The sequence below is a fragment of the Zalophus californianus genome, chromosome 5 (assembly GCF_009762305.2).
Source record: "Zalophus californianus isolate mZalCal1 chromosome 5, mZalCal1.pri.v2, whole genome shotgun sequence".
Taxonomy (NCBI): Eukaryota; Metazoa; Chordata; class Mammalia; order Carnivora; family Otariidae; genus Zalophus; species Zalophus californianus.
The window spans coordinates 123,264,797-123,276,366 of NC_045599.1; the positions used below are offsets into that span (position 1 = coordinate 123,264,797).

Here is an 11,570-nt window from a genome sequence, read left to right on the forward strand (position 1 = left end):
TGGACAGAGAGGAGAGGCACAACCTGTGGCCTCACACCAACCCAGGCTGAGTTCTGATCTCTGTCCTCTAAACATGTAAAGTTCTCTGACCTCTGCAACCCTACACGCTCCAGGGCTTCATGTTTATTTTGAGGATTCAGTAGCATTGCTTGCACAGAGCCTCTCGCACAGACTGGCACAAAATTGGTGCCCAAGACTTGTCAGTTCTCTTCCATCTGCCCCTGGTTGTCCCTTGCTTTCAGGGGGCATCCTAGCACCACTTCCAACACAGGAGAATCATGAAGGGCCTTCACGAGAGGGAAGTTCGTAAGGTCTCAGAAAATAAGACCAAGGGTGAGCAGTTCTTAGGGTCCAGAAATTTTTTTCTTTTTTGTATCTTGATTATAGTCTTCAGTTTATAAACCCATTAGTCCTTATTTCCAGGGGAAACAAACTGCGCTGTAATTGTAAAGATATAAATGCTAGTCTCATTTAGCCCCATCACTCTCTCCCCAAACTTAATAGAAAGGGTATGTGTTTTCCTTTATCTGTTATTTGTTTTCCTACTTCCTTTTATAGGTTTCAATTTTCCCTGTCAGTTTCACAATTCTCCCTCGGGTCAGATTTATCTTTGATGACTTCAGTTTGATTAACTTGAGTTACAGTCATATTGGCATTTTGATAGGACTATCCAAGTTTGGATAGTCCTATCAAAAGTCCTATCATAGTTTGATAGGACTATCCAATAAAGGTTATTGGAAATTTTTATTCCTTCATCCCCTTTTGTTGTCTTTAAAGAGTGAAGCTACCAAAACCATCACATTTATATGAGGGCAGAACTAAGAAACCGGAAAATTGTAATCTACTTTCCCTTTAAGTCATAGAAATCTAGCCATTTATAGACATGCTAATATATCTATGGAACTTCGAATATTTTGTCCCAAAAGTAGGACAAACAGGGAAATAAAGTTGGCCAAATTAGCGTGTCTATATACGAAATTCGAGTCTCTTTTTTTTTCAAGATTTTGTTTATTTATTTGAGAGAGAGAGGGAAAAAGAGAGAGAGAAAGCATGAGCAGAGGGAGTGGCAGAGGGAGAAGTAGGCTCCCCACTGAGCAGGGAGCCCGATGTGGGGCTCCATCCCAGGGATCATGACCTGAGCCAAAGGCAGACGCTTAACCGACTCAGCCACCCGGGTACCCACCCAAAAAAAAAGGTACCCTTTTATTTTATTATGTTTAAATCACATTTAAATTCATTATTTTGAACTCAGTAAAAATAAATCTATGTCAGAAAATCTTAAATGAAAAAAGAATTCATTTAGAAAGATGTTTATATCCACATGGACACTTAAACTGGCTTGTCTTCTCATCCCGACAAAGGAAGTTCAGCTGTCCTTGTAGGGATCCAAGATTGTTCAAAGACTTTCAGCAACTCTGTTTGGACAGTCCCACTGGCTGGATGCAAAATATAGTTTATCCTATCTTCAAGGGCAACTATTGATCTCCAGATTTTTAGATCAGTAGGCAGTCCATCTAAACTACCTGTATAAGTTTCTTTCTTTACATATTGGAAGCCTGGGCTTTTCATATGAATGTCCTACCTAAGAAAATGACAACTACAGTAAGTCACCCAGGAACCACTTTTAAAAATGTATCTTCTTTAGAAGTGCAGAAAATAGTAGAATACTATGTGTTTTATTGACTTTGTGTGACTTTTAAATCCCTGAAGAATATGATATATAGTCTGGTTTGACCTTAAAATAGATTGCAAATTATTTTGATTTTATAAATCCAGTAGAAGTGTTTTTCTGGTTTAGAAGCTATTCCATGAGGTAATTAAACAATCTATAATCACTAATTAATTATTTGGTAAGTTGAAGCATTCTCTTATCTATGGATGACATGTTCAAACACCAGGGATGGTCTTAATATTAAAATAGTTGACCCTTCTATTTAATTATTTAAAGAATTGGTGAAACCTCTCCCCACCTACACTAAACTATTAACTGGTTTATGTTTAATCCTCTGAGCAAATTAAATCAATTACCTAGGTATTTATATTACAAACAGCTTATCTTGGAGAAAACACTAGGAAGTTATATTACTCTAAAGAATTTTGCCGAGATTTTCTAAGTAAAACAGTTATATACAACATAACACAACATAACTTAACATAGCATAACATATTTTTCCATGCTAAAGTAACTATGAAAAAATAAAATAAAATAAAATAAAATAAAATAAAATAAAATAAAATAAATAAAATAAAATAAAATAAAAACTATGAAAAAAATAACCTTGTGGCTCTGATTCTCACTTTGCCTGCATGCTTTAGCAGACCCCAAACCTCTTCTTGAGGAATGTATTAACCCAGCCCAAGAATTTTTCCTCCACCCTTCTTCATGCAGAGATAGGGCCTCTCCTTCAGTATTAACTTTTGTCAGAGCTTCAGTTTTCATGGAAGAATATTAATTCTATTTCCAGCTTGCCTGAATGTTAACACAACATTTCTACATTTTAGCTCAACAGACTAGCTGAACTTGGTTTCTTCTTAAGCTTACTGCTACAAACTAGTTATAAAAACGTCAGCTGAGGAAATTTCATTTATTAATGATGGCCTGAGATCTCTAAAGTGTATTATTTCCTCTAGAGCAAAACAGCCGAGATCAATATAGCTAGCGTATAGCAAATTGGCTTCCTGTGAAGTTCCGTCTTGGCATTATAAAAACCAAAATTCTATAACTCACTGCTTTATTTACTAAAAGGATGTTACATAATACTAATGTCTCCTTTATGAAAACTCATGGGAGATACTACTCTTTAATCTCAGTTTTAAGGATCATTTTGTTTCTCTTGGGAATCATGTAAATATTTCTTATAGGCACGTGGCCATTACAATCAGTTGTCTTTACTCAATGCACTAGAAAATATACCCAAATTTGTGACCCAGCTCGTGCCAATGAGCGGGTCCTTCTGGCATGAATGTTGTGTTGCTTTTTACCTTCCATCTTGCGTTTTCCATCCTCCATTCTCCCTTTCTCATTTCCCTCAACCAACTTTATGTACCCACGTGTCAAGCTATATTAAGCTCTTTCTGGATCAACTTGAGTCATAATGAACTATTCACCTACCGTTTTTGTTATATGGTGCAACTCTTAGCAGTGATGCACCGGATGTTAAAGAGCATAAGTATTTTAGAGAGCTGGAGTACCAGTGCTCTGTGCTGTAGCCATTACAGTTATAAAGACAGGGCAAAAATCATTCTGAACTCTCTTGTATAGGGGTGAAAATAACACTCCTTCTATCAACAAACTAGATTTGGCACATAGTTTAATTAGTTTGGAAGCCTGTGAGAAACCTCAGTGTACTTCATATTAAATTACATTTCCATTTATTTGTATGTTGGCAAGTTTTGTGACAGATTACATCCAATGAAAATATATCTACAAATGGTAGAAAGATAGAGTTAGCTAGGATAGGAGAAAAATTAGAACGGTTTTCTTAATTAGCAAAGAGCTAAAGTTCATCAGAAAAAGATGTGGCTCTTCAGGAACACTTCCCGAAGTACATTTTAATTGTTCTTCGTCTTCTTGTGGGACTTCTGCCTCCAGGGTTTGAGGCTCCTCTCAGACCGCGGTCACTGAATGACCTTCGTCTTTATCTCTTGGAACACTGTTTATGCATTTCATCCACACTGTAGTTTCTCCATGACCCTCTATTCCTGTATCTTAGATTATCTGGCCTTGACTTCCCTTTGAAGGGTAAAACAAGATGAATTTCTTTTCCTAAAAATCAAAATAACTCCATCACATGCTTATGTTGTTCATGCCAATGTGGCAACGTGGGTGAGAGGCTACTTTATTCCAAATAAATAGGACATCGTTGAAATCTAAATCTTATATACTAACTCATAAAACAGTGTGTGCTGGAGAACATTTGTGTGGACTGTGGAAGTTCTTGGTATATTTTGGATATGAACCTATTCTCACGTTGACACTGAGATCCCCTCACGCTGCTAGAAATTTCATCCTTTATTCATGTGTCGGATGGGGTTCAGGGAGATCTTTCCTTGTTGCCCAACTTAATACAAGAACCCTGATGCGTCTTTTGGGAAATTGGGAATATGATATGTGTAAACACTTAGTCCACGGTGGCGGTGGCAACCTCATTGTTCATTGTTATGTGAGTTTGAACAATGTTCCCTGGATCTGTGGTCCTTTTTTTTTTTTTAAAGATTTTATTTATTTATTGGACAGAGAGAGACAGCGAGAGCAGGAACACAAGCAGGGGGAGTGGGAGAGGGAGAAGCAGGCTTCCTGCTGAGCAGGGAGCCTGATGTGGGACTCGATCCCAGGACCCTGGGATCATGACCTGAGCCGAAGGCAGACGCTTAACGACTGAGCCACCCAGGCGCCCGAATCTGTGGTCCTTGATATGGACCTTGATATGGACCTAGCTTCCCTAGGGGCACGCCACAGATCCTGCTACTTCCTAAAATAGCTGCCAGAGATCTAGTTATGGTTTCTTGCTACTTAAGGGACATACTAAGTCTGGAGGAAACTCCTCCCTCCGTGGCATTCATCTTACACTCGTTCTCCCTGCAAAACTTTCTCAATGAGTTCAGGCTTTTTTAGGGGGTGTGGGGGAAGGTCAGTAAAGAATTTGCCTTTAGGGGCTTTCTGATCTTGGTCTTGCACACAAACCCTCACTTCAGCAAGAGATATCGAGCACCTGGCTACCTGCTGGAAGAGAAGAGGAGCTGAACAGGCAGCAAAAACAATTCAAAAAACAATGTTAATACATGATCCTGAGAAAAGTTTAAATCCATAGTTGTGCATTTTTAAAACATGTGTACCCATCCCATTTAGCACCTACCATAGTTTCTGTTTTAAGTTTATCTGTATGATTATTTTAATATCAGTCTTCGTACTTCCATGATGTGATCTCCATGATCACAGAAATCATGCCTAGTTTTGGTCACTACTATACTCTTTTTTTTTTTTTTTTTTAGATTTGTTTATTTTTTTGAGAGAGAGAGTGGTGGGGAGGGGCAGAGGGAGAGGGAGAATCTCAGACTCTCCACTGAGTATGGAGCCCTATTCAGGGTTCCATCTCATGAAACGTGAGATCATGACCTGAGCCAAAACCAAGAGTCAGAGGCTCAACCAACTGAGCCACCCAAGCACCCCAATCTGATTATTTTAATATCAGTCTTCTTATCTCTGTAATGTGATCTCTATGATCACAGAGATCATGCCTTGTTTTGATCACTACTATAGTCTTAAAAGCTAACATCGTATCTGCCAATACCGTCATTAAATAAAACTCTGTTGAATTAATGAATTGATAAACAACTAATTCAATGAATGGTATTGCACAAGCTCCATCAGTAGAAAAAGTCCTGAAATTAAATGGTTTGCTTTCTTGTAGCTATCTCCTATATATAATCTGGTTCCTGTTAAAATAAAAGATGCACATCTAAAGAAACAAAATTTGGAAAGTGCCATCGAAGATTACCTCTATGAATACAGTGCGAGAAAATGTGACCCATGCCAAAATGGAGGTACAGTGATTCTGCTGGAAGGAGAATGTCTGTGTTCCTGCCCCATCGCATTTACGGGGATTGCCTGTGAAACCAGTAAACAAAAAACGTGAGGTGAGAACAACTTATGATATATTATTAGGGACAAAACTGTGCGTTTTGAGGTTATTTAATTTGAAAATTATCTCCTGAATTAATTTGGATGAAACTTCTAGATTATCCATGTAAACAGAAGATAAAAACTGAATGAATAATGAAAATGGACAAATCAGACTTTATATATCACTAAGAATGCAATTTTATATCTTATACCTCTGCATTTAAACAGAACTATGAAAAAAATTTTTTGATTGTAATGATTGACCCCTGAACAACATGGGTTTGAACTGCATGGGTCCACTTAGACGTGAATTTTTTATAATAGTATTGTAAATGTAGTTTCTCTTCCTTATGATTTTCTTAAGAACATTTTCTTTTCTCTAGCTTACTTTATTGTTAGAATACACTATATAGCACTTTTAGCATACAAAATATGTGTTAATCAACTATATTAGCAGTAAGGCTTCTAGGCAAGAGGAGGCTATTAGTAGTTAAGTTTTGGCAGAGTCGAAAGTTCTACACAGATTTTCAACTCTGCAGGGGTCAGTGCCCCTCACCCCCACGTTGTTCAAAGGTCAACTGTGATTTTTTTAAGCAAGTAAGCAAAATTCCTAATCTCTCTAAAATTTTTTTATATTTTCCACAGAATGTTTTCTTCACATGTTCTTATAAATACCCTTGAATAAGATGCACTTCAAAGTTGAATCCCTAAGACCTATGTCTTTTAGGTTCACTTTTTCAGATTGCAGGAAACAGGGATAATACAACAGTCTCCACAATTTCAGGTGGCGTTTATGAAGATCTGAAATATCATTTACCATTGTTAAAGACACAAGGCCTCTCAAGGCGTTCAAAAACTGTGTAGCAACCTAATTACCTTGTTGTTAGTACTGTAATGACGCGACCACTGTCATGACTCCATTTATCACGTCCTTTATCCCCTCTGCTTCTACTGCTTCTATCTTTTCCCAATGCCTCCTGCGTTCAAAATTCCCTAAGACTCCGTAGGGGATGTCATGGTGTACAGCCCAGATCTCCCTTCAGGACCAAGTACCATCCCCCCACCTCCTAGGAGTGTTACCTGCTGACATTTCACACAACAAGTCTCTTCAGGAATTGCACTGTAACCAGGAAGCGACCACACCCAAGGTTATGCTCCCAGCCTGAGGGAGGCTTGTATCTGATAACTGGTCAGTGTGGTTGGTATTTGATGAGCAAGCCCTCTGCAGCACCACCCACCTTCACAGCTCCCCATGTGATTTGCTGAAGCCTCCGTTGCAAGAACATCACAATTGAGCTTCCCCTTATTCCTAATTTTGCTTCCCACCCTCCTCACAGATTTTTTTTTCCCAAGAACACACACGAATAAAAACGCTGCCTACAAACTCAGATTCTCAGAGTCTGTTTCCAAGGGAATGCTATCTGCTACAGAGTCTGATTGGGTCAGTTGAGTCTTATTCCATTATCCAATACATAATGTTCTTAAAACAGGATGAGTTTCTAAAGCTAGCAGAAACTCCTGGCCTTCCTTATGTCTGTTTTCTACGTAGAGGACTTCTGCCAAGGTGCCGATTTTTGTGCCAAATGGATATGGCCGCAGTAGCAGGGTCAATTACCTAAAACATGATTTTTATGTGTTTGCTTTAATTAAAAACAAAAACTAGACTGAAGGTGCTTGGGACTCATGGACCTGCAGTAAGGTAACACATGTAAAAGCCTACCAAAGGACTTGAATTTGGGGAAACTGTTCAAAAACTATTCGGTATTATTATCATTGATGCCTATTTCTACGTCTTTTTTATATGCAGGCAAATAAGAAAAAAACACATATATTATATATTTAGATAGATATATGATAGATAGATAGATAGATAGATAAGAGAGAGATAGAGATATCCTTCCTTCCACATTTTTGTTCTTTACCCAATGGTAGTAAAGTATATACATTGATCCATCTGGCTTTTATCACTTACAATAAATCTTAAAGATCTTTATTATTTATTATTAATTATTCAATTTATTTAAACTAAAACAAAAACAGTTCACCCATTTCTCCCACCCCACCCCCACCTCTCACAACTACCGATCTATTCTCTGTATCTATATGAGTTTTGTGTTTTGTTTGTTTTTCTGGTTTTTTAGATTCCACATATAAGAGAGATCATACAGTATTTCTCTTTCTCTGTATGATTTATTTCATTTAGCACAATGCCCTCAAGATCCATATATGTCATTCTTTTTTGTGGCTGAATATTCCATTGTGTGTATATACCACAGTTTCTTTATCCATTTACCCATTGATGGACCCTTAGGTTGCTTCCTGTCTTGGCTATTGTAAAAAATGCTGCCGTAAACATAGGGGTGCATATATCTTTTGGAGTTAGTGTTTTCATCTTCTTCAGCTAACTACCCAGAAGTGGAATTGGAGGATCATATAGTAGTTCTATTTTTTTATTTTTTTAGGAACCTCCATAACGTTTTCCACAGTGGCTGCCCCAGTTTACATTCCCACCAATAGTGCACATGGGTTTACTAACACTTGTTATTTCTTGTCACATCCTCACTAACACTTGTTATTTTTTGTCTTTTTGATAATAGCCATTCTAACAGGTGTGAGGTGATATCTCATTGTGGTTGTGATTTGCATTTTTCTGATGATTAGTGATGTTGAGCATCTTTCATGTACCTATTGGCCATCTGTACGTCTTTTTTGGAGAAATGTCTAGTCAGATCTTCTGCCCAATCTTTAATCGAATCATTTTTTTGCTATTGAGTTGTATGAGTTCTTTATATATTTTGCATATTAGCCACTTATCAGATATATGGTTTGCAAAGATTTTGTCCCATTCGGTAGGTTGCTTTTTCATTTTTTGATGATTTCATTTGCTGTGCAGAAGCTTTTGAGTTTGATGTAGTCCCATTTGTTTATTTTTACTTTTTTTGCTTTTGCTTTTGGTGTCAGATTCAAAAAGTCATTGCTAAGACCTAGGTCAAGGAGTTTACCATCTATGTTTTCTTCTAAGAGCTTTATGGTTTCAGATCTTACGTTCAAGAACTTAATCTATTTTTAATTAATCCTAGCCTACTGTACTATTTTCCTACTTTTATCTCTTTGAAGATATGAAACATGTTCATTTGGGAATCTCTCTTAATTTGCTCCAGAATATATAGTTTCTGCACTGCAGTTATTTTGTCTATTAAGTGTACTAACTCATTTTCGTGGCATTTTTTTTCTGCGTACTTAGTAATTTCTTACTACAGGCTTAATCCTCAGGGGAAATTGTTTCCTGTGGGAATCCTGTTACTCTGAGTATTCTAAGGGTTAATTTGTTTCTTGAGAGGTCCTGTTGTTTTCATTCATTTTGCACCAGTTTTTTTATGTAAATTTCTTGGTTCAGTTTCCACATTTTGTGTTTCCTGGATAATGAAGATCAAGTTCCCTCCACCTCTCTACACAGTAACTTTAAGGATCCTAGTATCTTCTGGTTGACTTTTCACACCTGACTCAGGATGGTCCACCAGAAATCTTTCTTGATGAAATCTTTCTTGCTGAATCTTTCTCTCAAGGAATCTCTTCCAGACATCCCATTTTCTGCAAAATGTTCAGTTCCAATGTCCCATTTAGATTGGACCTGCCCCCATCATGAGATTGAAAACCTTAAACATCACCTTTTTTAACATACTATTTACTTAAAGTAGAACTCCAACTTTCTCCTCCCTCAACCCATCCAACCCCCCTCTCCTTTAGTACCCTTGTGTGTTTCTACTCCTTCTACACCAGTGTTTCTCAACCTAGTGCTCTCTAAATTACCTGATTAGCTTCTTTAAAAAGGCCAAAAAGAAAAACAAAACAGATATCCATCCATGGCAATTAAACCAAAACCTTTGCAGTGGATCCTTCCTGGGGCATTCTTCTTTTTTTTTTTTTTCTTTTTTTCTTTTCCTCTTCTCCTCCTCCCCTTTTCTCATTCTTTGGTTACTCTAATCATGGAAAACCTTCCTTCTGGACCCAGAACAATTAACATCTCTTCAGTGAAATCTTTTCCAATTTCTCCATGTATCAGTTCTCTGTCTATGCTTCCTGAGCACTTTTCCCTCTGCTTTTCCAGAACTAATGACATTTCATGTTTCTACACAAGAGAATATCCCTCTAGTTTGGAAATGTGTCTCTTGTATCCTAAACCCCATTCTGTTCCCAGCCCCTAGAGAGTATCTGGTACATCATGATGCAATAGGGTAAGGGGATAAATAAATAGATGGATGGATGGACCCAAAGTTGAAGACTTATTAAATCATTAAGATTTGATAATCCTTTGTTTTCTCTAGGATTTCCAGCCAAAAAAACAATTAAGCTGTTGACTTCCTTGGGATCAAACCAAACTAAAAACCAGGACTTTCCGATTAAGGATCCTGCCCTTGGAGAGAGTTCTTGCTGCCAAATGAAAAGCAATACGAACATCCTATTGACCTCTGAAATCTCCACTTTCAGATCCACAAGGCTTCTTTTCCTCCTTAAACTCCTATGGTGTTTCCATTTTTTTATTCCTGAATGAGCAGTAGGCAGTACACTATGCCAACACTGCTTTCTCCCAGAGGCAATGCCAGTCTCTTGTTAACAAACAAAATTAAATTAAAAAGAGAATGTTGGCTTTAAAAGTAATTGCCAAAGTGCTTTGTATGATTAATATATTCCACCAGTTTCATTACCCCAAGTCCATAACATGCAATTTCATTCTTGTGTATGTTGTTGCTTCTTGTTGGGTCATTCATTGGTACCTGCATGAATTCATTCAGCAAATACCTACTGAGTGCCTACCCCATGCATAGGACTCTGCTCTTGTTAGTCTTTCCTCTCCAGTTTAACTCTGTTTCCAAAGGAATAAATGTATTGTATTCGTAACAAAAAACAATTAGGTTAAATCATGTGAAATTGCCTCTATTCAGTCATATTTTACAAAAAAACCCACAAACACAAAAAAACAAATAACCAGCAATTTTGTATGGTCCAGCTTAATACCCAGTCTTATGAATTGAATGAGGTAAGCCTACCCACATAAGAAAGTGATTAAAGGGGGTGCCTGGGTGGCTCAGTTGTTTAAGCATCTGCCTTTAGCTCAGGTCATGATCCCGGATCGAGCCCCACATTGGGATCCCTGCTCAACAGGAAGCCCGCTTCTCCCTCTCTCTTTGCCTGCCGCTCCCCCTGTTTGTGCTCTCTCTCTCTGTCAAATAAATAAATAAAATCTTAAAAAAAAAAAAAAAAGAAAGTGATTAAGGGAACTGACTGTATGATTTTATCCATTAAATAGTGTGATACTTAAGGCCTCAAAGCTTTTGAAAAGGTCTGAGACTTCCCCTAAAAAAAAGACTGAAAATACAAAGGAAAAAATGCGAAATAAAAATTAATAAATGTTTAATAAACATAAACAATATGATCATGTCAACTCCATTAATTGTTATTGTTAATAAACATTTCCTGCATTTATAAATAAATTTGTTCATTTTTCTCACTTCACACAAATTCAGAATGCACATAATTACTGAAAGATCACAGCAAATTATTTATTTGCAAACAATTTGAAAGCAAAATATTTAACAACAATTTTCAAATTCTTTTTTAAACAACAAAGGAAAATGTTATTGGACATGGAATGCATTTTAATACGTTAGGTGTGATACGGAGATGGAGCTCTAAACATAGAAGTGCCAGCCTGGTCCTTTAGGATATGAAAGTAGCCCTGGGATCTCAAAAGAATTCCTGTTCCCTGCCCCCAGAAACCTGGGTGAATCAAAAAGAATTCAGATCTGTTAAGTGCATGCAAATACTGAACTCAGCTCCTAATACAATTCACTGTTGAGAGAGTCTCTGCTGTAGAGGACCTGGACTAAGGGGACCTATCATAGTAAAAACTGAAAATTCCTTGCACTCTTTTGAATTATAAATATCA

General features: G+C 37.3%; 1 protein-coding gene across 4 annotated transcripts in view; it reads left to right on the top strand.

Annotated features, from left to right (window-relative positions):
* C9 (complement C9) overlaps nucleotides 1-11,111 on the top strand; it is a 53,963-nt gene extending 42,852 nt beyond the window's left edge. For 3 of the 4 annotated variants that reach the window (XM_027606473.1, XM_027606471.1, XM_027606474.1), the window contains 2 exons: nucleotides 5,412-5,637; nucleotides 9,949-11,111. In XM_027606473.1, coding sequence (XP_027462274.1) covers nucleotides 5,412-5,636 — 225 coding nt within the window. In that variant the 3' untranslated portion in view covers nucleotide 5,637; nucleotides 9,949-11,111. Of the gene's footprint in view, nucleotides 1-5,411; nucleotides 5,638-6,268; nucleotides 6,948-9,948 lie in introns of those variants that run through there. The other variant, XM_027606472.2, reaches the window with a different exon arrangement.
* The last annotated feature ends 459 nt before the right edge of the window (nucleotides 11,112-11,570 follow it).